The sequence below is a fragment of the Meriones unguiculatus genome, chromosome 16 (assembly GCF_030254825.1).
Source record: "Meriones unguiculatus strain TT.TT164.6M chromosome 16, Bangor_MerUng_6.1, whole genome shotgun sequence".
Lineage (NCBI taxonomy): Eukaryota > Metazoa > Chordata > Mammalia > Rodentia > Muridae > Meriones > Meriones unguiculatus.
In genome coordinates, this window is record NC_083363.1 from 59,249,843 (window position 1) to 59,276,479 (window position 26,637).

The window sequence follows — 26,637 nt, forward strand, 5'->3', positions numbered from 1 at the left end:
TGCACTCACCTGTAAAAACACACACCCACACACACACCCACACTTCCCTAACTGAAGATAAATGGTGACTTTGTAGTGTTTAATCAAATCCTTCCTATGCCTGCACTATGTTGTCTTTCTTGTAACAACCACTTAATTCTAGGTGCAACAACGGAACAGGTCAAGTTCACCAAGTCCAAGAAGGCAAACTTGGGGCGCACAGTGTGGCAGTGGGGGCACAGTAAGTTCCTCTTGGGGCAGGTGAGAGGGGGTCTGTCTTAGCGCTTCTATCGCTGTGACGAAACACAGTGACCACACAGCAACTTGGGGAGGAAAGGATTTATTTGGCTTGTACATTGTAGTCCATCACTGAAGGAGGGCAGGGCAGGAACCTGGAGGCAGGACTGAGGCAGAGAGGGTGCTGCTTACAGGCTTGCTCAGCCTGCCTTCTGGTAGACCGAGAGCCATGCACTCCCCACATGGGCTGGGGTTCCCCATTAATCACAGGGAAGAAAATGCCCTATGTGTGGCTCTTAGGGAGGCATTTTGTCAACTGAGGCGCCCTCCGTTGACTTTAGCTTGTGTCAGGCTGAGGAAACACTAGGCACCACACTATCTCAGAAACATGAGGCGTGCTGGAGGCCAGGATGATGGCAGCATGACTTCAGAGTCCCGTATCTCCTTTCCTCTACACTGGTTATATTTAATAATGAAAATTAATTATTTAAACCCATCACTCAAAGAAAAATCTTAAAAGGAAGTTTAGGAAACTGGGTCAAAGGGATGAATCTGTAGGTGTGTGTGCTTGACCCCAGGCATGAAGGCCTGCACTGGAGTCAGGGGCCTGTGTGGTGAAAGGAAAGGCCTGATTCCTACAGTTTGTCCTCTGACCTCCACACGTGTGTGGCTGCATGGATATGTACCACCACCACCACCACCCCGCAAAATTAAATGTAAAAGTTAACTGAGGCATATCATCAAAGAACAAGATGCGCAGGAACAAACAATCTAAATGGAGGGGATCTAAATACTGAAAACTTCACACTTTGCTGTGGTTTCACACCAATAAATGTATCCTGTGGACTGGAGGAGCTACCCACGTTCAGGGCATCAGGTGCTTGGGAGGCTAAATGCCTCCCCTGTTCAAATAGGAACAGCACTTTTCTCTTTTTATGGAAAAAGCAAAGACACAAATTATCCTGAAATACAGACTCCCAAAGAGCGTTCCATATACCCCAAATAATCTTGAAAAAGAACAAAAATGAACTCATTTTCTGATTTCGTATTTTATTATAATGCTCCAGTAATCAAAACAGTGACAAGAGAGACAGAAGCCAAAAAAGATACTGGAGCTGAGTATGTTTTCCACATGCGAAGAATAAAAGTCAGACCCTTTCATCACACACAAAGATTAACTCAAAATGGATCAAAGAGCAAAGCTAAGAGCTAAAACTAAAATTCCCCACAGCAAGCTATAATTAGCTCCCCTGGGTGAGACAATGTTTTTTGTGGATATGACTACCAAAAACTCACCCAGAGCCAACAGCCCACTATTAATAGGCAGAGGACCTAAAAAGTTATTCATACACTACTTACAGGCGTAGAGAACAGGTGATATCACTAATCAGGAAACTATAAAGCAGACCCACTGGTCAATGTTCACACCCATTACAATGGCCACTAAAAACTAACAACTACAGTGACAAGGACATGTTACAATCTTTGTGCACTGCTGACAGAAACATAAAAGTGTGGCTACTGTGGGAACTATGGCAGTGCCTCAAAATAAAAATGTAATTACGGCACAGCACAGACAATCTGCTGGGTGTATGCTAAAACTGAAAGCAGGGACCAGTGGTATTTGTATATACATGTTCACAGCGTAGTCAGGAGCTCAGAAGTGGAAACAACTGAGGTATCCACTGCTGGGTAAGTAGGTAACAAGACAGTGTACACACACACGCATGCACACGCACACACACACAGAGACATGTTCACAGCGTAGTCAGGAGCTCAGAAGTGGAAACAACTGAGGTATCCACTGCTGGGTAAGTAGGTAACAAGACAGGGTACACACACACGCATGCACACGCACACACACACAGACATGGAAGTACTACTGGGCCTTCCAAAGGAAGGGAACTCTGATACGCAACAAGCCAATCCCCATCCCATCCCTCAAAGAAAGAAACAAGCAAACACATTAAGATTCCATCTATACTAGGCACTTAGGTAATCAAGTTTGGAAACAGGAAATGGAGCCGAGGAGAGCACGCCAAGGACAGGGTAGGGAGGGATGACGACCCGACAGTGGCTGGGAGTTACTTGATGTGCACACTTTACTTTGTGGAAGATGAAGAACTGGGCTGCAGGCTGACTGCACGCAACACTGCAGAGCTATCTACTGTACGATGCTGTTTATTATTCTAGTTAATAGATTTTAAACATGGCTACGAATAAAGGTGTATGAAATTATTTTGAAAGCAAGCACAGGCCTACAGTAAGAGGTAAAGTTTAAAAACTCTTCAATGAAGATAGAAGAGTAAGTTTCTGTAAGTTTGGGTTAGGAATGGTTTCTTAGGGCACACTGAAAAAGAAAAAAAGATTGTTATTTTCCAGTATTAAAACTGCTCTTCAAGCCAAGCATGGCGGCTTCTGCCTTTTGGAAAGTCAAGCAGTCAACTGCTAGCTGTACGTTCAAGACTGCGCTGGGAGTTCCAGGCTAGTCTGGGCCAAGACCAGGTCTCAAAAACACAAAAAGGCAACATATAAAAATAAAAAGCAAGACATTGAAAAGGGAAAACCAGAAGTTGAGGGAAAAAGAAAAATGCCACTTTAAAAGACTAGTATCAACAATTGTAAAAAATCTTAAGGGAAAATTAAAAGATAACCTAGATGAAAACCAGACCGGAGACTGAAACATTGCTGCAAAGGCAACATACTAAGGCCAGTGAGCATATGACAGCATGCTCAGGTTTTCAGACAGAGAGAAGCCAAGTCCAGGTCCCAGTCAGATGCCTCTTCCCCCAAAGCAAGGTGCCTGCCACAGTGCTGCACTGTGGATCTGGCGCCTGGACCCCAGGAAGGGGAGGAATGGTGGCAAAAACCACTGTAGGAAATGATCCATTGGGGCTGTCCCACGACCCTGTGATTCCACGCTAAGGCCTGCATTAAGTGAAACACACTGAAGTTTTTCACAAATGTTCACATTAGTCAAAAGCCCCACATAGAAACAGCTCAGAGCTCATCAGCCGATGATGGAGACATGGCATGTGCCGGCTACTGGACGCTGTTTAGCAGCGAGTTACAGACTGGCTACATATGCACAAACCTTTAAACCTTGGCGACAGAACTCAGAAAAGCCACGCTATATACCTCGACCTGACAGATCCAGAATAGAGAGACCAAGAACGCACTGCTCATGAGTGTGAGTCTGCTGGCGTGACGGTAAGTGTTCTGGAAGGGGCAGTGGTGACTGCTGCATGGCTGTGAGTATTCTAAAATCACAGGATTATAGAATACAAAGTTCAGTTTTGAGATGTCAATTTCTCCACAGAGCTATCTCCAAACAGACAGAGGCGTTTTCTACAAACACATTTTACAGTCTCTTATCAGAATTACTTTCAGTTAAAACGGAAGTACTTGTAGAAGGTGTGGTCAGCGGTAGCTTCCTAGCATGAGGTAGCATGATCCTCCACAGTGCAGACACGCACCAAGTTTGGTACATCAGCGGAAGGACTGAAGGACGCACACTTTCACACTCCCAATGGAGGCAGGACACAGGATAGGCCAAGGTGATATCCTAGGGAATCCTCAGAGCTTCACAACTTTAAAACAGCCAGGTAACTGCACACCCCTCACTGCATTAGCCCCAGTGAACCACAGAACGATAAGGAAGCTGTGGTGACTCCCACTGTCTAATGCCAAAAACAAAGTGGAAACTTCCTTTCCTGATGGCTCCCTACTGTGTTAAGTGATCAAAATAATGATTCTAAACATTTCCAACCATTTTGCCTCAGTGACATTTGCTATCTAGAGCGGTCATCTGCTGTTTCCATTTCCTGCAAATCCTCTTGTTCAGGGATGGGATGAGGCCCGTGCAGTGTGATGTGAGTGGAGTGGGCACGGTACATGAGACCAGGACCTAGCCAAGATCACAGAGGCTGGGACAGGGGCACATGACCCCGGAAAGACCCGAGTCCTTCAGCAGGCTGCGGCTTGTGGGGCCACAGATCTTGCACATGTGGACTCGGCCCGATATGACCCCTTTATGAGGAGAGGGCGGCCTAAAATTAAAACCAAGAAGCAGAAGCAGGAGTTGGAAGAGCCCTGACAACAGCTTCTGGGTCCTGTTCATCACACTGTGGCCTCCGGGGTGCGCACTGTGTGATCCGACTGGAGAGTCACCCTTGAACATGACCTTTCCGTTGGGCAACTCCCAAAACACAGGAAGTTCTTATGCTTAGCCCATAGCTGTTGATTCCCATGTATCTTCTAGAAATGACTTCACACAACAGAGTCACTCAGACACAACGTTTATGCATTTTCTCTAGTGTCGTTAGCAGGGCCCAGAAGTCGAGCAGCTATTGTGCTTCCTATTTTGGTTCTTTTCTGTGAAGGACCAAAGGAATCCTGGGTGATTTTCATCTTGCTTTCAACATAATGTTATCAATATCCTTTTCTTCCTCTGAATCTTGATCTGGTATCCAACTGAAAAGAAGCATACATACATTTAATCACATCTGGAATAATCATCAAACACAGCTCTGGTAAAAATTTAGGAAAGAAGCAAAGTAGCTTCCAGAAAAATGAAAAACTTGGCTGAGCATGCAGTTGATGCCTGCAGCCAGCACTCAGAAGGCCAAGGCATGAAGACTGAGCACACAATGCTACAGGCGCTTGCACTAACACAGTAACACAGAAAGTGCAAAGCCACTGAAGAAAAATTATGAAAGGGACATTAAAAACGAAAAATCCCATAATTTTGCCTAAGGCCCAACAAAGACTTGCGCCTGTCAAACTGAAACCACAGTTACCTTTTTGTTTCATGTATACCCATGTATGTTCTCGCAAGCCTACCTCTGTAAATCCAAATGTACTTGAAATTTTAAAACAACTGGAGATACTAATGACACACAACTAAGGAGTAAAAATTCCTGGAGTTCCCTCCCTCTAGGCTGACCCCAAGTTCTCTGATTTAAGCTTCACATTTGAGCTACTTCCGTAGGGTCAGCACAGGAGAAAGGGTCTGAAGTCAGGGGAAGGCAGAATCTGAAAGTCAATGGAGCTGTTGAGAAGATCCGCAGGAAGAATTTACTTTGGAGCCAAGCCCTATCAGCTGCAGGAAGGAGTTACTTTGGAGGCAGGCCCTGTCGGGGAGCCCACAGCGGGGCAGACAGCCATGTACATGCACAGCATGGAACGCCTGCAATCCTTGAATCTGAATACACAAATCATATATTTTTCTGTACTATGCATTGAACTCAAGGCCTTACACATGCCAGGCCAACCCTCAACTACTGAGCCACATTCCAGTCCTCTTTTTATATACCCATTAAGCTGGTCCAGGCTGGTCTTGAACTCACTCTATAGCACAAGAAGGCCTTAAACCTATTGTTTTCCTGCGTCTGTCTCCAAATAGCTGGCATCACCGTCCTGCACCATTGGGTCTGACTGAGAGCTCTATTTTCAAAATCACAATCTTCAAACATGGGAATCCCATTGGGGTGGTGTGCAGGATTAAGCAACCGTCTCTTCATCACTGGGACTCACGCTGCTGTGAGAGCTACATGGCTCACAGGCATGTCCCCACCTCTCATGCCAACAGCGAGGTGTGGCATGATGCATGTCCAAAGACTCATGGTCATGGAGTAAGTGTGAGAACCATGCTCTGCTCCAGGTCAAAGTGTAAGAAGGTCTGCCTCTTACTATCCACCAAATCACTGATATTTTAAGTTCAGAATTATTACAACTGCTCAGAAGAGGCCATGCCTGCCAGACAACCAGGTGGGCTGCCCAGACCTTCTCAGCCCTCCCCAGACCCAACCCCTCAGGGTCATCCCTTGCTCCGCAACAGAACACCAGCTGCGGCATCCCTGCCCCAATTCCTGGGCATACACCCCTCCTAACCTCCCTCCCACTTGTCACTGCATCCCAGCCTCTAACACCAGGAAGTACTCCCTGTGAGCATATCAGCTGAGCAGGCCAGTAAAATAGGCAACACACAGCCATCATACTCTCTGGAAATCCAGGGAGGAAACAGAAAACAGGGAACCAAACACCACCCAAAGACGACCAGCAATCAGCACCTAGACCTACACTCATCCCAAGCCCAGACTCCCAGAGGCCAGCACACAATACCAGCCCAGTTATCCCACCACGGCAGGCCCTGAATATTCCAACAGAGCTGAAGCACAAGAAAAAGACCTTAAGAACAACTATATGAAGATTATAGAGGTCGTCGTTAGAGAGGAAATGAATAAACAAACCCTTAAAGAAAACCAAGAAGATACAAACAAATAGTTAAAGGAAACAAAACTTCTCAAGACCTGAAAATAGAATAAAGAAAACAAACTGAGTAAATTCTGGAAATAGAGAATTTAGGAATTTCAACAGGAACTACCATGGCAAGCTTCACCAACAGGATACAAGAGGTGGAAGAGAAATCAAGCATTGAAGATATGATAGAAGAAATGGATACATGGATGAAAGAAAATGTTAAATCTAAAAATGTGCTGACACAAAACATCCAGCAAATCTGAGACACTATAAAAAGACTAAACCTAAGAATAATAGGGATAGAAAGAGAAAAAGATTTGCAACTCAAAGGCCCAGAAAATAGTTTAAACAAAATCATAGAAGAAAATTTTCCTAACCTAAAGAAGGAGATGCCTATAAAGGTACAAGAAGGAAACAGAACACCAAATAGATTGGCCCAGAAAAGTCCCCTCACCACATAAAAAAACACTAACTATACAGAACAAAGAATATTAAAAGCTGCAAGGGAAAAAGACCAAGTAACATATAAAGGCAGAACTATTAGAATTGTACCTGATTTCTCAGTGGAGACTCTAAAAGCTAGAAGGGCCAAGACAAATGTGCTGCAGATTCGAAGAAACCACAGATGCCAGCCCACATTACTATACTCAGCGAACTTTCAACCATCATAGATGGAGAAAACGAGATATTCTGTGATCAAGTCAGATTTAAACAATACCTTTCTACAAATACAGTCCAACATAAAAAAGGTAGAAAGAAAACTGCAACCTAAGGAAGTTAACTACACCCATGAAAATACAGCAAATAATCTCACACCAGCAAAACCAAAAGTTGGAAGACACACACACACACACACACACCAACCACCACCACCACCAACGACAACAAAATAACAGGAATCAATAATCATTTCCAGCACTCCAGGAGGTAGAAGCAGGCTGATTTCTGTGAGTTTGAAGTCAGCCTGGTCTACAAAGTGAGTCCAGGACAGCCAGGGCTACACAGAGAAACCCTGTCCCGAAACCCCTCATCCCCCCCAAAAAAAGAAATCATTGGTCATTGATATCTCTCAATATCAATGGTCTTGATTCCCCCCCAAAAAGGACACTGATTAGTAGAATGGATGTGAAAACAGGATCCCCCTTCTGCATCCATGAAGCACATGTCAACATCCAGGATAAACACTACCTTAGGGTAAAGGATTAGAAAAAGATATGGACCTAAGAAGCAAGCTGATGTAGCCATTTTAATATCTAACAAAATAGACTTCAAACCAAAACTAATCAAACATGATGGGGCTGGACAGTACATACTCATCAAAGGAAAAAAAAAAAATCCACCAAGATGACAATGCAATTCTTTACATCTGTGCCCCAAACACAAGGGCACCCAACTTTGTAAAAGAAACACGACTACAGCTTAAACCACATATTGAACCTCACACACTGATAGTGGGAGGCTTCAAACCCGACTCTCACCAACGGACAGGCCATCCAGAGGAAAACTAAACAGAGAAATCCTGGAGCTAACAGACACTATAAACCAAATGGACCTAACAGATATTTATAGAACATTTCATCCAAACACTAAAACCAAACCTTCTGCTCTGCACCTCATGAAACTGTCTCCAAAGCTGACCACATACTTCATCACAAAGCAAGTCTCAACAGATACAAGAAAACTGAAATAACTCCCCAAATCGCATCAGACCACCATGGATTAATGGTGGATATCAACAACAGGAAGCTTACAAATTCCCCTGAACAACACTCTTCTGAATGAAAAATGGGTCAAGACAGAAATAAAGACTTTCAATAACTGAACAAAATGAATACACAGCATACCCAAACTTACACATGAAAGCAGTGTCATGAGAAAGAAGGTTTATAGCACTAAGTGCCTACATTAAAAAAATAAAATAATAAAATAATAATAATAATAATAATAATAAAAACTTGGGGAGGCAGAGGCAGGTGGATCTCTGTGAGCTCCAAGGCCAGCCTGGTCTACAAAGCAAGTCCAGGCCAGCCAAGGCTACACAGAGAAACTGTTTCAAAAAGACAGAAAACAAAACAACAACAAAACAACAACAAAACAAACAAATGGAGCGCTCTCATACTAGCAACTTAACAGCACAGCTGAAAGCTCTAAAACAAAAAGCAAGCGCATCTAAGAGGAGCAGATGCCAAGAAATGACCAGAGGGCCAAAATGAACAAAACAGAAAGTGAACAAGACAACGAATCCATGAAACAACGCGTTGGTTCCCTGAGAAAAATCAACAAGATAGACAAACCCTTAGCCAAACTAACTGAGAGATGGAGACAGTATCCAGATTAACAAAATCAGAAATGAAAAGGGGGCATAACAACAAACACTGAATTAAGTCCAGAGAATCATAAGGACGTACTTTAAGAACCTGTACTCCACCAAATTGGACCGTCTACATGAAATGGATATTTTTCTCGGTAGATACCATTTACCAATGTCAAATCAAAATAAGAAAAACAATTTAAATACACCTATAACTTCTAGTGAAATAGAAGCAGTCAACCAAAAAAAGCCCAGGGCCAGATGGTTTTAGCACAGTTTACCAGACTTCCAAAGAAGAGTTAGTGCCAATATTCCTAAAATTATCCCACAAACCAGAAACATAAGGAATATTGCCCATTTGTTTTATGAGGTCACCGTGATACCCAAACCACATAAAGACTCAAGAAAACTACAAGCTAATTTCCCTTATGAACATAGATGCAAAATTTCTCAAAATACTCATAAACCAAGAACACATCAAAAAGATCATCAGCCATGATCAGGTACGCTTCATCCCAGAGATGCAGGATGGCTCAATATACGAGAAATCATTAAATGTAATCCACCAAATAAACAAACTGAGAAAAAAAAAAAAAAAACCATGAAAAGGCCTTTGATGAACTCCAACAAGTTCATGATGAAAGTTTGGAAGCGATTAGGGATAGAAGGGACATCCTAAACATAATAAAGGTAATAAGTATATAGCAAGCCAATAGCCAACATCAAAATAAATGGAAAGGCAAAACAACTGCACTAAAATCAGGAACAAGACAAGACTGTCTATTCTCTCCATATCTACTCAATAAAGTACTTGAAGTTTTAGCTAGATCAGTGAAGACAACTGAAGATCAAGCGGATGCAAACTGGAAAGGAAGAAATGACCTGAAAAATTCCACCGGGGAACTCCTATAGCTGATATTTACTTTCAGAGAAGTGGCTGGATATAAGATCAACTCAAAAAAAAAAAAAAAAGAGAGAGAGAGAAAAGAAAAACAGTAGCCCTCCCATATACAAACACAGACTGAGAAAGAAATCAGGGAAGCAATACCTTTCACAATAGCCTCAAATTACATAAAATATCTTGGTGTAACTCCAACCAAGCAATTGAAAGACCTATATGACAATAACTTCAAGTCTTTGAAGAAAGAAATTAAAGACATCAGAAGATGGAAAGCTCTCCCATGCTCACAGATCAGTAAGATGAACATAATAGAAACAGCCATCCTGCCAACAGCAATCTACAGATTCAATGGAATCCCAATCAAAATACCAACACAATTCCTTACAGAGGACCCTCACAAGGAATGTTAGCAGAGTTCCAGGGATGAGTGATGTCATCTGGTGCCCTCATGCCACCATCTAGCACTCTAAAAACAAATACACTTCCTCCTGGTTTATAAGACACAAGTGCAAACACCATCCTTAGCCTTCCAGGCTTGTAACCGCCAAATGACCGGAATTCATGATCCTTACTGTCAACTCCTCCCACTTATTCCTGCTGAGACTTCATCCGCAGGCTTTCAGAAAACCCTGAGGGTCAGCCACTCCGTAGGATAACAAGGTTTGGGGCTTCTGTGACACTGCCTCCCATTTATCACTGGAGTCCCAACACTATAATCCAAACCAGATCTCTACAACCAATTTATGATTATTAAACGGTTCATATTTAATTCTATATATAATTAACATAAGCTTTTCAAAGTGGGTAATCACTTACCATTGATCTTTTACACTCAAAAAATGAATACTGCAAAGCTCTGCAGTGGCCTTCTTTTAAACATTGCCGTGGGGATTTTCCTTCCTATGAAATACAAAGCAATATCAGGATCTGGGAAATTGCCCCACAAAGCACAGTCCAACTGTTCTTTAAGGAGTTCTTTTTTAAAATAAAAGTTAATTTAAGAAAGTTCTTAATTCCTTCTTCAATATCCTTGGTAGTTAAAGAGAAACAAATGTAAAGATTATCAAGTCACTGGGTACCCTGAATCTCAGTTTTTAATTGAATTTTGAGTGTGTGCCTGTATGTACAAACGTGTACCATGTGCAGACCTGGTGCCCGTGGAAGTCAGAAGAGGGTACCAGATCTCCTGGAACTGGAGTTACAGATGATTGTGCACCGTCATATGGCTGTTGGGACCAAAACCAGGTCCTCAGTAAGAGCAACAGGTGCTCTTAACCACTGAGCCATCTATCTTTCCACTCCCAGGGCGTGACATTTTTAGAACACATCATTAAATGTTTGTATGAGCCTTCCTGTGGATGAGAACTAAGAATTGGATGCCTTAAAATGAGAGCTTTTTAGTGCTGGTACTAAACACTGTATATAAATGGTAATGAGGGCCTAGAAAAATGGCTACATGAACAGGCACTTGCTGTGAATAAGGACTCTAGTTCAGCACCCACAGAAAAAGCTGGGCATGGTGGCAGGAGCCTATAATCCCAGAACTGAGTAGTGGAGACAGGCAGATCTGGCTAGTTTTGCCAGTCGTGTTCAGTGACACCTCAATCAAGTGGAGGGACTACAGAGATGAGTCAGTGGGAAAGAGGGCTTGTTCTTCTGGGGTCAAGATCAGTAGGAGTGCTGCTGATAAAGGCGCTCGAGAAAACCTCGCTGAGGTCCCCCTGGGAGTTTCAACTTTTCTGGCCTCCCTATAAGAGATGGTTGTGAACCTTCTCCCCACCTCCCTCTCCTCACTTGGCCCGCTGGAACGTAAATTGTTACCGTCTGAGTTCATACTTACTACCCTGAGTTTCTCTGAGCCCCTACAGTACCTCGACTGTCTCCCATGGCAACACATAAAATGAAGGCTTTTGTTGAATTCCTCCCAGAATGCAATGCAGTAGGCTTAAAATGGGTTAAAGACCAGCAAGGAGAAACTATGGCGCGCCATAAGATTCTTCCATATTCTAAGAAGCCAAGAAACCAAAAATCTCCATCACAGATCAAATAGCCATTTGGAGCAGGCACCGACCTCGGCAGCTTCCCTTGGACTGGCGAGCGCCCCAAACTGAGCAGCCCTGGCAATAGGGAATCACTTCTTGAACTGAGATGGCTTAATGTTTATACTAAAACCTAAGTTGGGCGATGCCTTAATGATCTCCCATTGGACACTAGAGAGAACTGGGGATGACAGCTGAAGAGATCTGTCCAAAGTCAGGACCCGGTGTCGCGACCTCCACCCCGGGAGTGACCTCCACGACAGGCCAACATGGAGCCGGCCCTCGCCGAGCTCTGCCCCAGGGACGCGCTACCTGGAGCACACAGGCCGACTGCAGCAGACACGCACCCAGGTCCTCCTTCACGCCCGCGCACGGGCCGCCCTCCGGCTTGTCCTCGTAATACTGGGGCATGGCTGCGCCCGCCGCCCTCACCACACCAGATCGCCGTCCTCAGACAACCGAGGCCGCCCGCAACGGGCGTGAGGCCCGCCCACGGACGGGCTCAAGGATGGGAGAAATCCCCGACGATTTCCGGTAGGCCCGCAACAGGCCGGCGTAGCTCGAGGTTATGCGCGTGCGTAGCGGAAGTGTGTGTCGGTGACGTAAATGCGGGGCGCCGCAAGTGCGGGCTACGTCGCTGTAAGGGAAGTGGCCCCGGCGGAGGCTGGGCTCGGCTACCGGGCGAAGGTGGCGTCTGTCCTGGGCCCCGGACGAGGCCGCGGCGGCCTTCAAGTGCGGCCTGCTCTGTGTGCGCGGGTGCCGTTCGTGCTGACGGCCGTTTCCACGGACAGCTCGCGGTGGTGCCTCTGCGGCCGGGCTAGGGAGAGGCCGGCGGCCGGCAGCTCGAGCCCCAAGCCCGCCGTGGAGCTGCTGGGTAAAAGCAAAGACGCCCGTTTACGTTGGAATCGCAGAAACAGAGCCGTTTTTGGATTCTAAGCAGGTCTGGAATTCTGCACGGGAGACACACACCCTAAAACCTTGTCGATGCTTGTTCATAGCTCAAATGTCACCGGGCTGTCTGTTTTTAGTCGACGGTGGACCTTGCAGGTTAAGAGAGCTGCGGGGCGGGATGGGGCGCAGCGGGGTGCTGGAACCTGTGGAAAAGGAGGTGGGGCGGCCTCCAGCGCGCATTTAGTTTCCGACTAGTTGCACTGTACCGTCCGCGTTGTTATTCGCCCTGCCCGGGTAGTCTAGGAGTAAAACCACCAATGATTGGCATTTGCTTCGTTTTTATGTCACATTCTGACTAACCGGGAGCTTGCTGGCCATCGCCGATGGACTTGTATGAATAAGCTGTGTGTCTTAGCTTTTCAGTAACCTTGCTTTTAGCGTAAACGAAGATTTTTGTTTTGTTTTAAATCTTGGCCATTAAAAACATGGAATTTTGAGCCAGCTTTCCAGTCATTGTGCCATGTGTGTCATTCCACACCCCTGTGCTGCTTTTTCCTCATCCTCCACTGTCAGTAGTTAGCTAGTCAAAGGCTTGATTGAGGTGGAGGTTGGGAAGCCATGGACTCGAGATAAATAGTTTCAGGTGGTGCAGAAGAGTGTGGCGCTGCCCTTGGCCAAAGTGCAGCTAACGCTTGGCCACCCCCTAAACACAAAGCCCCAGAACCACCTCCATTGCTTCTGGTTGCAGGAGAAAATGTCACAGCTCTGAAGAGGAGTACTTGGTAGCCGAACAGTTCTTAAGATCACATCTAAGAGAAATGTTTTCATTCCAGGAAGATGCTACCAAGTACTTCGGTGAGTTCTTCAATGCACGGGAACGGAGTCCTGAATTCCAGGGATGCTGCAAGGCACACAGCTGGAGCCAAACGTTACAAGTACCTCAGAAGGCTTTTTCGGTTTCGGCAGATGGACTTCGAGTTTGCCGCATGGCAGATGCTCTACCTGTTCACTTCCCCACAGAGGGTTTATAGAAACTTTCATTACCGGAAGCAAACAAAGGATCAGTGGGCCAGAGATGACCCCGCTTTCTTGGTCCTCTTAAGTGTCTGGCTCTGTGGTAAGTGTGCATTAGTTCACAAGCAGCATGCTTGGAAAAACAGATTGGGTATTTCAGAGGAAGCTTTATTTGGAGTATCTTTTGTGATAATGTATAATGCATCATAATTTTGGTGTATTTGAAGCTGTGGGGGTTTGTTTCTAAAACCTTAGAAAGCTGGCAAGAAAGAGTGTTTTTCTTCCTAGTTCAGGCTGTAACACATACTAAACTACTGTATTGGGATATTGAGAAGTACAGGACAGGATTTATTCCATAGCTGTTTTCTCCTTCTATTTGAGACAGCTTCTAGATGTGTAGCTGAGGCTGGCCTTGAATTCAAGATCCTTGTATGCCACCACACACTCAACTGACTTTTTTTTTTTTTTTTTTCTAATATGATCCAGTACCCACATGTGTGCAAAGAAATGTTAGGGTGGAGAAATTGCATTTCTTAATGAGGCAAATCTGTGTGGCTGGGAGGTTGTTGAGTTTTTTTAATTTTGTTTTTTTTGTCAGAGGGAAGGGCAGGAGTTAGTAGGACCAGGAAAAGAAACCAGGAACTTACACTACCAGGCAGGTGTTCTACCACAGAGCTGGAAGTAAGGGTTTCAGAGTAAGGGTTCTGGAAGTACTGATTTGAACTTGAGAAAGCAGTTTTAAGTTCTCTAGTACATTACGGAAAAACTCCAGTCAACAATAGAATATTGCAGGATGTAGGGCTTTTCACGTTGCAAGCCTCTGTACAGGTGTTGTGAGTGCCCTGCGTCATGGTGACCTTCCCATGAACCCTGTTTCTTTATATGCGTTCAAAGGCGGAGTTTATTTCTACATCAGTTGCATATAACTTGTCTTCAGGGTTCTATTCCTTGTGTGTACCACCACTACACTGTGGGCACATGGGTGGGACTGTATCTTTACTCTAGAGACCAGCAGTGAATCTCCTACTTCTTTATTTCAGTGTCCACCATAGGATTTGGCTTTGTGCTGGACATGGGATTTTTTGAGACAATAAAGCTGCTCCTGTGGGTTGTATTCATAGATTGTGTAGGTGTTGGTCTTCTGATATCAACTCTAATGTGGTAAGTACCATAATATGTTTTTGTTTTTTTTTTTAATGTACTGTTGGGCCTCTGTTTAATTTGAGGGTAGCTAATGGTCATTGAAGCCAAGACAGAGTACCTGAAGTGATCAGATTGACTGCCAGGATTATTGTAACTTTCCTCCTGTGTCTGTCCTAGATCAGAAGATACTTTAATGTGTGCTTATTGTCATGGAGGCAAATCCCAGTGTGGCCTCACCCTGTTTTTTCATGATATTATATGTGATTCTGCCTGAGTCTGGGAAGCTTGTTGTCTCCATTTGTCGGTGGATACCATTTCCAGATGCACAAGTGCTTTGACAGTGTTTTGATCCATTGAGATCTAGAGGGATAGGGTAGCCCTTGGACTTTTACTTTGACTCTTTGGCACTAAGTCAAGTGTGCTTGAAAAGGGTCTTGTGTTTAGTGTGGTTCCTTCCTGCTGAAAAAGGACATCCAGAGGTCTTCAGAGGCCCTCAGCCTGCTTCTGTCTGGGGTTGAGTGAGCAACAGTATTTGGCAAGTAGACTAGATCTGGTGTTGAGCTTCCCATTTCTCTCATGGGGAATGCTCCTGTGCGATTGGCTTCCTGAGCAAAGGGTAGTGGATGTAACCTTACGTACAGGGTGAGGACTGAGTGGGAAGCAGAGACCATTTTAGGCTGAGACAGAGGTCCACATGCTAGCAGTGGTTTCTGTAGTCTCCTTTATAAATTGAGTTGTTTCATCAGGTGGTTTAGGGGTAGTGGGATGAGAGGCCCCTGGTACTTAGGGGAGGGTCCAGTATATGGTAGCTGTTACTGTTTCAGACAAAAATGCCAAGGCCGTAACCTCCGGTGAGACCAGGCTTTTATTCTCCTCTCTAACTTTTGACCAGTAAAGTACAGTTTTGTGGGTACTGAATAGTTGATAAACGCTGTTATGTGTCATTAATCTAAGTCTCTAAAACCTGGGCCAAGGTTAATACTACTTACATAAGTCAAATTCTCATTGTGCAGCAGTGTGTGGGAAAATGGGGAAAGCTTCCGAGAACAGGTTGTTGTAGATGTCTGCCATGAGTGCAGTGGTCTGGATGGCCACAGAGCAAGGCCTGGGGTGATTGCTGTTGGCTTTTGTTTTTCCTGTAGTTTGATCAAGTAGGAAATGGCTCACTGTGCCATTTGTGAGAACACAGGTGTCATGAACTTGTGAGGAGCTGGGAGTAGAAATAATGGCATCCCCACCCCTCAAAAAAACCATCCCAGAAATGCCATTGGAACCAACATAAGGCCATGTTTTGGAGTGCTATGAGAATCTTGATTCCTGTTCTAGAATGTGCAGCTGCAGAAGCCTGCTTATGTGCAGTAGCAAGCTAGCTAGGTCTGAGGACAGGTAACACTAAATGCCTACAAAGAACTGAGACTAGAAAATGGCTTTGATGGAATTCAGAAAAAGGAAAAAAAAAAAGGCTACTATGTTCATGTCTGCAAGTGTGGGTTGGAAGGTAGAAGAGAAATGGAGAGTGTGGAGGCCAAGAACAAAAGCACTTCAAATTCACTGTTGAAAAAGTCTTCAGTATGGCAGCGAAGGCAGGGGTAGACGAGGGGAAGCCAGGCACAATCACGGGGCTCACGTGAGAGAAGGAGGTGCCCAGAATGGTGTGGGAGTATAGGATGAGGAGAGGATGCAGAGCTTCTTGTGCTGACAGGAAGCGCTGACAAGAAGTTGTGGGTTTGAGGACTGCTGGGTGCAGGAGAAGTGGTGTGTGTTGGCCCCGCTGAGTCAGGAGCTGGTGGGGTGCCTGCTGCAGGTGAGCGCAGAGGCAGAGGGAGGGCTGCCAGCCCACAGACCGCAGTCTGCCTGAGATGTGGCCATCATGGAGTTGGGAGAGACGCCAGTGAGTTGCCTTGGGGTTCTCTAGGAACGAATGTCTTGCCCGTGTAAGGGTGTGTAGAGGGAAAGCAGGAGGGCAGCAACGACATGGCTTCTGGGGCGCGGGCTGCAGGCTCCCTACAGTTCCTTTATCGCTCTTGCTAATTTTATGACTTAGGGAGTTCTTAGCACAAGGTAATTAGAGCTTCTGTCTCAAACGTTTACAGCTTACTGGTGTTGGGAAGCCACAGCTCTAAGTCCTATTTGTAAGTTCTCTTATAAGATGTCCAGGGCCCCGTGCTGTGAGCATTAGAACTTCTTGTTTCTGTTTTCATAGCCACAGTCCAACCTCCATCACCCCTCCTTAGCTTCTGCTGGCCATGATTCCATTTCCTGTTACTCTGAAGCCAGGTTTGTTTGTTTTGTTTTGTTTTTTTTATCTTTCATATATGCCATTTGTGGGTTGGTCTTTCTGTCCCTGGCTTTTTTCACTTAATTTTGTAAAATTGCATGGCACATTAGTTCAAACAGTATTTGGTGAGTTCTAGTTGGCTTTTTGATAACTAAGTATAGACTGTTTATTATATTCTGCCAAGCTTTCTTGATTTAGTCTGTTTGTCTTGTTTGTGTGCTGTTTAAAACATGGTCTCTAAGCTAAAGTCCAGGCTAGCCTAGTACCAAGTAGCCCAAGCAGCGTTTAAAGTAAAAAATGTCCCGCCTCGACTGCCTGCGAGCTGGAATTAGAGGCAGGCACCACCACAACGTGACCCTGGTTTCTGCATTTGATATGTAAAATATTAAAATACAGTGACACTGGCTCAGTGGGTAGACACTTGCCCTGTTTAACCCCCAGAATTCGCCTGTAGACCTAACTCCACACACCTGCCCCCATAAATAAATGTAACAATAAAAGAATCATTTAAAATCTCCTGACATAAAGGACATTGATTTCCACAGATGTAAGTTGAAGAACGGTGGTGGAAGCGGGCATACACGTCATTCTGTCTGTCTGTACCACTTGCCATCTCTGTTTCCTCCTATTTCTCTCACCTTGTCTGTGACTTTCTGGCATCTGGCTTTATGCCAGATCTCTTACTCCTGCTGGCCTCACCAGCAGCCAGTGGCGGTGCATCTTGTCACCTTCACTGCTACTTTAGTGGCAGGCTGTGGTCGATCCTCCTCTGTAGGTTGTGTCACAAGGAGACCCTGTCAAAAACCTCAGTCAGACATTTCTTGCATCTTCATGGTGCTTTTTTTTTTTTTAATGCGTAAAGACAAGCCTGAGGTCACAAAGTAGCCGCGGGCATCCTAAGAGCAAGCCCTGCATTTCCGTCTGACGTTCGCCCGCCCTGCCCTGCTCTGCTCCTTGCTTCTTACAGGCACACAGCTCCTCAGCTGTGCCAGGCACCATCACTGCCTTGGGTCTTCACCTAGACGCTGTGATTTAAAATCACACCTAAGGTGTGCAGTCTCCATCCTCGACGTCAGGCTCATGTCAGGCTTCTCCATCTCTAGGACGTCAGTAACTGTCGCACCCAGAAGGTGGCTGGTACTGAGAACTACTCTGCCATGCAAGAAGTGTTCATTTTGCTCTGCAGGTTCATCTCCAACAAGTATCTGGTGAAGCGCCAGAGCAGAGACTACGATGTGGAGTGGGGCTATGCCTTCGACGTGCATCTGAACGCCTTTTACCCGCTCCTGGTCATCCTGCATTTTATCCAGCTCTTCTTCATCAACCGTAAGCATGTGTTTCTCAGATGGTCGGAGTTCTTACTGCTCTATCCGTTTGCATCTCTCGTGAATGCTTTTATTTTTTTTTTTTCTGGCAGATGTTATCCTTACAGATACATTTATTGGATATTTAGTTGGAAATACCTTGTGGTTGATTGCTGTTGGCTATTATATCTACGTAACCTTCCTGGGATACAGTGGTAAGTTTGGGTGTTTGAGAACAGAACAGGGGAGGGTGGAGTGGATTTACAGTGCACTGACAGACTAAGGTATTCTTACAGTTACACAGGTGTGTCGCTTTCAGCGTGCCCACTGTCCAGAAGTAGTGTAGCCCAGGTGCTGTGTAACATTTGTTACAGCTCCTTGACTAGTTTCTGGGGTGGATTCAGGTTCAGTAACCTGAATTCATTAACCAAAGGGTGGAGAGGAGAGGCACCGGGTTACAGGCCCTCAGGTAGTTACATTTCTCTGAGATGATCCCAGATGAGACCACGTTGGCAAACTTACTGCTAAATCTTGTAGGTTCTGTTTCCTAGTGTGAATGAATATGGTCTTAGGCTGTTTGTTTAGGAGATGACCTCAGATTGGGAGTGTAGCTCAGTAGAAAACCTGCTAACTGTGTACAAGGTCCTGCTCACACCCCCACACCCAGCCCCCATTGCTAAGGTTTAGAGAGCTTCAGATTGAGCTCACAGAATGTCCAGAGAACTTTCAGCTCTTTGCTGCTTCTGATGAGCTGACTGGGAACACAAACAGCTCTTGCCTCTGACTGTCCTTCCCCCATGACCAGGCTCCTGGGAACACTTGACTTTCCAGTTGCCTTCTTTGGGTGAGGGGTTTTCTAGTGAATTTCTTGGATCTTGAAAGTATTGTGATCCATGGCAGCGAGACGCTGCTTCTCTCAGTGGCCTTGTGGATGCCCTGCCGAGGGCTGGTGAGGTGAGCAGTGTCTGTGTGGGAACGGCGTGAGAGATGCTTGGGCACTAACTAAGCAGTAACAAGCAGCTCAGTGCCCTAGTTCTCCCCCAGGGGCTGGGGGTTGCTTGACACACCTCAGAGTGAGGTGTACTGCTTTCTGGGCCGGAAACACTCAGATGGCCAGAAGAGATTGGGTCCCATGTGTACCAGTATCTATGGATGAAAATACCATGAGACCCCTTGCATGCTGACTAGACATTTCTGCAGCCTTTGTCTAGATAGCTGTTCATTTAGCCCTCTGCCCTAAATGAGGTGTACCTACAGAGCTGCAAGTGACAGCATGGTCCTACACCAGTGTGCTGAAGATTCAAGAGCCAGCCTTCAGCATGTCCTCTTGTCAGTCATGACTTTGCTTCTTTTCCAGCACTGCCGTTTCTGAAAAACACAGTCATCCTGCTCTATCCGTTTGCGCCTCTCGCTGTGCTGTACGGGCTGTCGCTGGCGCTGGGCTGGAACTTCACCCACACACTGTGTTCCTTCTACAAGTACAGAGTGAAATGACAGTGGCAGTGTCCTAGCCAGACTGTCTGCTGTTGGGAAGGGACGAGCTCTTGTAAATCTGTAAATATCTGAAAGATGCAAAGTTTACGAATTTGAGGTGATCTTAGCACTATTGTCTAGACCATTCCTTAAAACTAATTAAATGTACATTTCTAATAAATATTTTTAAACTAAAGCATGTAACTGTTTATTACTTTCACCTGACACTTGTTGGCAGGATGTACAGTCTGGCCCGTTTTTAAAGAACATTTACACACACAGTGTGGCCCACACAGGCCCCAGGGGCTGCTCCCACTTGAAAATTACATATGGCAGTGAATTACCTGAAGAGATGACAGCCACTGTCTTACCAGGATGGCATTTTCCCCTTTTAAGGAATGAAGAGGGGGGAAAACAGATTAACACCATAGTAATAGTGCTACAAAAATTCAGTGCACTCATTCGGTTTGAGCCATTTTTATTAGAAGGAATCTTGATTCAACATGGCTTTTCAAATTTCTTTATTTCAAATACACATGGACAGTTGTAGCACAGAGACAGTTATGAAAGGCACAGTCGACAGGACATTATTCGGTTTCAATTATAGCAGCAAACTTGAAAATAAATAATCTGCCTTTAAAAATCCAACAGGTACCTCAATATTACTGCAGCTATTAACTTTTCAGCCCATGAAGACACTGTGAGCAAAGTATGTACAGAAGAAAAAAAAAACAACCTGGTACAACCTAGCAAAGAGACCTCCCCATGCAAAGGCGGCCTTCTGAGAGCGCTCCAGCTGAGGAGACGTGAGGCTTAGTGGACTCTTGACTACGCTGAGAAGAACCTGCCGGCAGCACTGGGCCGTACTGTCCCAGCAGCCCCTCATAAGGCTCAGAATGCGCTGCGGGTGGTTTTACCTAGCCGAGCATTTCCAGTAAAGAATGGAATGCTAAGCAAGCTATAAAGACTCTACCCTTTCTTTCTGGGGCCAAGGGCCAATGACTAGTTCACCAGTACTTGGAGCAGCTGTAGGAAGCAGCGTCCTCAGCACCCACAGCATTTACCTGTCCCCTCAACAAACCAGCGAGGTCTGAGCAGCTGGAGTCCTGCTGCCTGCGTCCACCTGCGCAATGTTGGCCTTCCCTGCTCAGGTCACTGTCTGCTGCTGTCCACACAGGGTGTCGTGCCGCTGCTGCCTGCCCTCACACGTGCTTTTTTAGGTAGTGCAAAAACTGGAAAGGGGAGCGTTTCAGAAACAAAGCTCATTCAGCTACTGAAGGTACAGGGGCACGGGTAACGTGGTTGGTTTCTTTGTTTTGTTTCTTCTCTTTGTAAAAGACTGGTCATCTTTTTAGGAATTTTATGTTCACATGCATTAAACTGAGCATATAAATGAGCATAGCTTATATCTGTTAAGATTAATCATTTAAATCCTCACAACTATCAAAGTGTAAATTTAACAAGCTCTAAGTGTTGCTACATAGCTCAGGAATGCCCTTTGTAGAAAGTATTGCCCCGGGACTGGAGATCCCTTACTCTATGAAGATGAGGACAACAGAATGCTGTGGGACCTGATGGTGTTTAACCTCCAAATTCCTTCTCTTCAGTTGTTTTCCTTCAAGGCTATGTCAGTATGCTTTAAAAAAAAAAAAAAAAAAAAAAGTGAACAAACTTGATTATCAATTAATGGGTTCGAAGCAGAGGTATTGTGGAAAACATCTAAATACACAAGCTTGGTTGGTGCACACGGGGTCTGAGCTGTGAACTAGCTGTTGAGCTAGTACTCAACTGAGTGGTTACAGAACGGAGGCCTGCCACAGCCTACGCTCCAGCAGGCCTGTTCTGCCTGTGGCCCAGGAGAGCAGTGAATGGCACAATGCAAACTGTAAACTCACTAAACGCTTCTTAACGTTTTTCACGTAACCGGATTGTGTGGCTCTCGAGAATGACAGCGCCACGCCACACTGTCAGAAGGCTGGACACGCTTGCAGGTGCACATAAAGGCAGGAGGTTCTTTCCAATCTGACCTAAAATACCACTGTTATCCTTGCAAGTACTTCTGGCAGGCTCTTAAGTCGGTAGAATTTAGCCTCATCTAGGAGAAAAAGGTGCCTGTACCCCCACATCCTGATGGGTGTTTTACAGAACAAAAATAAAGCAAGTCTGACTTACAGTGGAGACGGGTTGATAAAATTGTCAACAAGCTGGACATGGTGACATCCATCAACACTTGAGGCAGAACTGGGAGAACAGACAGTTCAAGGCCAACCTGGGGTGCAAGGGGAGACCCTGTCTTAAAACAAACAAACATGCAGGCAAGCCAGCCTGGAGACCGCTCAGGCCTGACTGGACTCTTTGTTGCTTGTTAGGAAACTGCAGGGCTGGCCTCTTTCAGGACCACCCATCTGTCATGTCACTGCTGCGCATCAGAAGTCTGGCCAGGGGCCCGCTTACAAAGGTGCAGTGAAGGTGCTGGGCGCCCATCCAAAGATGTCAGTCTCCAAGCCTGGCTAAGTGTGGGGTGATGCTGTCCTTGTGGCAAAGAGGACTGCAGCTGCTAACAGCCTCCCCTCCGTGGGCCGGGCCACCTGCAGCCCTTCCCGGGGGGCCCCTGACCCTTCAGCCAGCAGTGCTGTTCAGAGTGCTGCTGCCGCCGCCTGAACTTCCACCAGCCTGCCCTGGCTCACAAGATTGGGCCAGTCACCTACAAATCTCCCACTCGTTAGGTAGTAAGACATGATCGTAGATCACAGCCACCGTTCTCAAGACACTCCTGCACGCCACAAATGCTCACTACGAACTGGAAGCACCTTCCTGAGCACACTTCTATATAGCCACACTTTTCCTTGAGGGACAGCGCTGTCAGGAACTTCAGTTCCCATGATTATGGACGACTAAAAAGAACTCTAGTCTCCAACTTTCCCGACAGCTTTTGAAATAAGCAAACCTATTACTTCACATGTAACCAATGCCTTCAAAAGCCACAGGGACCTTTGTTCAAACACACCCTAATGGATGGACACACATCTAGCCTACAAGCGAAGTCATCCATTTGCATTCACTCTTTCTCATGCTTTTCAATCAAACAGACCTCTTGAGGACACTGTTGCAATGCATGCTGGGAAGAATAACACTAACATACAGGCCAAGCAATCTTGGCCCCTCACCAAAACACACACCTTCACCTGCACCACACTGAAGCCACAGATCTGCTCTCAACCACAGCAGCAGGCCGCACTGTTCCTCCTTTCTAGAATGCTCGTGTTTATACCCTGGACACCATGCTGCCCAGCAGAACTAATGTCCCATCCTTCTGGGAGCCAGCATGGTGCCTGCCGAGCATCCGGAAGACTGCTAACATGGGCACACAACTTTTCACTTCATTTCAATAGATGCGTTTTGTGGCTTCTGCTGAGGCTGGCACTGCTCAGAGTCTGGTTTATCTGAAATACCCACCAGATGCCAACCACGACCTATTTTCTAGATACAGTTAGTACTGCACTCGGCACTTTTTTCCATTCGCTACTTGCGGGGAAGCGGCCGGCAGCCTCCAAGGTTCCGTGAGCACACCTTGCCGTTCTGAGCACTCCGGCCCCACCTCCTGCGCCCCTCACCCTCACCAACCCCCAGCGCTGCCGGGAACACTTCCTGCTTGGGACAAGCACATCTGCTTCCAATTGTCTAGCGCTGTCCTGGGCACAAGGTGGAGAGCAACCGACACTGCGGGGTCGCATGGCCCCTGCTGCGGTGGAAGACTGCGTGCTGGCCTCCAGGGCTCACAGCGTGTCGGACACCAAGCACTGCCACTAACGAAAACGAGGCGCTGAGTATGCGCGCCCACGCGTGCCAAGGAGGGCAGGCAAACAAAGCCAGGAGGGAAACATGAGCAGCTAGCAAACTGGCTCAACCAGATGCCAAGTGTTGAAGGAAATGAGAGAGAAATTTACAAGACACCAAGAAAAACTTCAGCTGGGTTTTGACTTTCGGCACAGTAGTGTTTTTCTACGGTTTCCCAGTCAGAACATGCAAAATGGCTGTTGAGTGCTTGCTGTGTGTCCCACAGGCTGCGGCCACGGCTAGGCCTGCCCACAGCCCCAGGCCTCCACATCCGCTGACCATGCAGCCCCTGGATGGCCAGACAAGGCTGGCAACTCCTGTGGGAGTGAAAGCACTTTCGCCGACTGGTGCTAAGCGGCCCCTGCCGCTGAGCCGGCGGCGTGAGCACTCTGTGGACACGTTTACCTCCAAGCTCGCGACGGCGGAGCAAGCGGACAAGCCCTGCAGCGGTCCTGCCCCAGAGCCCCGCATTACAGTTTCAGTTGTAAAATTATACCCATCATGATTCACACAACAGCATTACCAAGAAAACACTGAACTCCAAAACCTAACAACAGCGAGAAGGGAGACAAAGTGCTAACTACTGATTAAAGACAGATTAAAAAGGAAAGGAGTCTCATCCCCTCACAGAGGAAACCTGAAGGGCTCTGTGTGGAGACGCCGGCAGGGGCCTCCCACCTGGACTCTGACGGTCACACCGGTTTTCTGTGGCTACACACCATACACAGTACAGTAAAGCAACCCTCAAGAGGACATTGGTCTTTTCAAATCTTGGCTTTAGGATTGACAAATGCCTCTGAAAATATTTTGTTCAGAATTGCTGTGATTATAAAAGTACTTCAAGTTAAGAAACCCATCTAGAACCAATCCGGAATGGCAGTGCACTGGAAAAAATGGTGTTGATCTATAATGTCTGCATCTCCAAATAAAAATATAGAAAGAACTTAAAAAAGCCAGGGAACCGCTTCTTCAAAAAAAGGTATTGATCCAAAACTTTACTGCACAAAAATATGTACTTCTTAAGTGTTTCTAATAAATTAACTCCATAACATCTTTATGTGTATTTATATATTTATATATATATAATATCCCTGATCGTCTATAAAAGAGGGCCTATAATAGTAAAATAAATGAACTTCAAAAGTACCCCCTTCACAAAATGTATTTAACATTAGTTTTCTCAAATTTTAAGGAATGTAACAATATGTACAACTCTTGTGTATTAGTATAATACCAAAATAGTCCCAGTCACGCTAACAGGCTGTCTGAATTGTAAAATGCTTGTGTCAAGTTCAAATTGGAGGACAGCCTAGTTTCAAATGAATCAGTTATCCATGGGAGGAGTCCCTGTCTGAGCGGAAATGACAATCATCTCATCTACAGTAGGCTTCACGAGAGGTAGTGTTCAAGTCCAAACAGAAGAGGCCGTGCTAACTATTTTTAATCGAGTCACAGAAAAGGATGCGTTGGTTTCTTAGCAGGTCAATTGGTGGCTTTTTTAATATGAATCTGAAATACAAAATAATGAAATATTTGATAAAGCAGTTAATTCGCAATACCCAGAAGTCTTCATTTGCAAAATCAAAAGGCCATTAAAAAAAAAAAAAAAGCAGTGAGGCGGCTTCAGCGACCTAACATATCCTTACCTCATTAAGAATGGCCCAAACGGCAGAGTTCTGAATAACCGAAAGTCGAAAGGCTGATATGGGGTTTAGGCCAGGGTCCACCATTCCCTCTGCAACGCCATACTCAAATTTTCCTTCAAAACAGAGAGGTTTTCTGTTAAAGAACTGTTGGGAGTCTGACATAGGCGTGAAGAGCCACCAAAAGTGAAGCATTTCTAGTAGACAGGAAACACGAGTTTCCTCAGGTCTGTTTTTATGCAGCGGTCGAAGTCCCGCCAACTGGTGAGCTTGCTTTTAGAGACCTTGGACGCAGCCTGTCTGAGCAGGCGCACGCCTCTGCCCACGGTACAGCTACACGGCCTGCTGGAGACACGTTCGGTTTCACACGTTCTGTAAAAGACACATTGTGTCTTTCCAAGGCTCCACTGAGAAGAACTTTAGATGTGCTGCCTGCTCTATACAATCCCCATATACAATGCCACTGAAAATTAGGACGCTGGTTCACCTCATGGATTATTGCTCTCCAGAATATATACAGAAAACAAAACACACACACAAAAATCACCAAAAGCAAATTCCCGACTAATGGCAAGTAAGCTGAACATAAAGACGAAGAAAAATATTCAATTCAGTATGCCTCAGCCACCAAGAAAACATGAATCCAAACTATGTCAAGGGGCTGAAGAGAGCCACTCTGGAAACCCCGGGACCACCCTGCCCACGGCAGGCTACAGACCCGTCTCTACTCTCTTCTGTCTTGGCTTTGTACTAAGATGTGAGCTCACTGTGTTTGGTCACAATTAAGATCGCAGACTGTGGGCAACGGGAGGGGCTTCGTTGCTCTGCACACTGCCAGGGCTCCCTTCCCGGGGTCCTGGGGTCCCGGGGTCCCGGTCTCCCTACGGGAGGCTTCTTCTGCCTGCTCAGACCTTTAATCCACTGAACTGAATGTTCTCTACCCCAAACCACACCCAGCAGGGGTCCGACAAACTGCCTACAGGCCAGCTGCTCCTTTCACCCCTGCTTTTAGATGGATGGAGAAACTCTGTTTGACAAAGTTCAATTCCGGCCCCCCTCCTACAGTTTATTCGGGACCCCTCTCTCCCTGGCTTTCCCCATTAAACGTCTAGCTGAACCCTGATGCCACTTACCACCATCCCTAAGACCCTCCAAGGCTCCCCAGGTGCCAGTCGGCGAGCACCACATGGAGGGTCAGAACCCCAGGGTGATGAGGACATGGAAGCGGTGAAGACCATCCAGGACAAGATGGCCAGAAAGAAGCAGCAAAGGAAGAGTCACTGTCACCGAGATAAAGGAGACAGAAAAAGCCAACAGCACAGGGAT

The 26,637-nt window shown here is 45.9% G+C and overlaps 3 protein-coding genes across 4 annotated transcripts in view; 1 reads left to right on the plus strand and 2 right to left on the minus strand.

Moving 5' to 3' along the window:
* Positions 1–1,246: 1,246 nt before the first annotated feature.
* LOC110545445 (cytochrome c oxidase assembly factor 5) lies at positions 1,247–12,282 on the minus strand. The gene is made up of 3 exons (XM_021631553.2): positions 12,041–12,282; positions 10,506–10,589; positions 1,247–4,689 (listed from the first exon to the last, which is right to left on the minus strand). The coding sequence occupies exons 1-3, from the start codon at positions 12,137–12,139 to the stop codon at positions 4,648–4,650; spliced, it is 225 nt and encodes a 74-aa protein (XP_021487228.1). The 5' UTR covers positions 12,140–12,282; the 3' UTR covers positions 1,247–4,647.
* A 33-nt stretch (positions 12,283–12,315) lies between these two features.
* Positions 12,316–20,027, plus strand: Unc50 (unc-50 inner nuclear membrane RNA binding protein). The gene is made up of 6 exons (XM_021631550.2): positions 12,316–12,668; positions 13,453–13,736; positions 14,674–14,794; positions 18,241–18,380; positions 18,472–18,573; positions 19,716–20,027. Exons 2-6 carry the CDS (start codon positions 13,457–13,459, stop codon positions 19,850–19,852), a joined length of 780 nt encoding a protein of 259 aa, XP_021487225.1. The 5' UTR covers positions 12,316–12,668; positions 13,453–13,456; the 3' UTR covers positions 19,853–20,027.
* Positions 20,028–20,292: 265 nt separating this feature from the next.
* Positions 20,293–26,637, minus strand: part of Mgat4a (alpha-1,3-mannosyl-glycoprotein 4-beta-N-acetylglucosaminyltransferase A) — an 81,253-nt gene continuing 74,908 nt past the window's right edge. For both annotated transcript variants that reach the window (XM_021631549.2, XM_021631548.2), the window contains exons 15-16: positions 25,315–25,427; positions 20,293–25,177 (exon numbers count right to left, since the gene is read on the minus strand). In XM_021631549.2, coding sequence (XP_021487224.1) covers positions 25,151–25,177; positions 25,315–25,427 — 140 coding nt within the window. In that variant the 3' untranslated portion in view covers positions 20,293–25,150. The remainder of the gene's footprint in view (positions 25,178–25,314; positions 25,428–26,637) is intronic.

Bases quoted from the DNA above. Each gene is read 5' to 3' on its own strand.
- Unc50 (XM_021631550.2), top strand. From the start codon at position 13,457: ATGCTACCAAGTACTTCGGTGAGTTCTTCAATGCACGGGAACGGAGTC. The intron at 14,795-18,240 runs GTAAGTACCATA...TTTGCTCTGCAG, and splicing joins CTGATATCAACTCTAATGTG to GTTCATCTCCAACAAGTATC. The intron at 18,381-18,471 runs GTAAGCATGTGT...TTTTTCTGGCAG, and splicing joins CCAGCTCTTCTTCATCAACC to ATGTTATCCTTACAGATACA.
- LOC110545445 (XM_021631553.2), bottom strand. From the start codon at position 12,139: ATGCCCCAGTATTACGAGGACAAGCCGGAGGGCGGCCCGTGCGCGGGC. The intron at 10,590-12,040 runs GTAGCGCGTCCC...TGTATTTCATAG, and splicing joins AGTCGGCCTGTGTGCTCCAG to GAAGGAAAATCCCCACGGCA. The intron at 4,690-10,505 runs GTAAGTGATTAC...GCTTCTTTTCAG, and splicing joins TTGAGTGTAAAAGATCAATG to TTGGATACCAGATCAAGATT.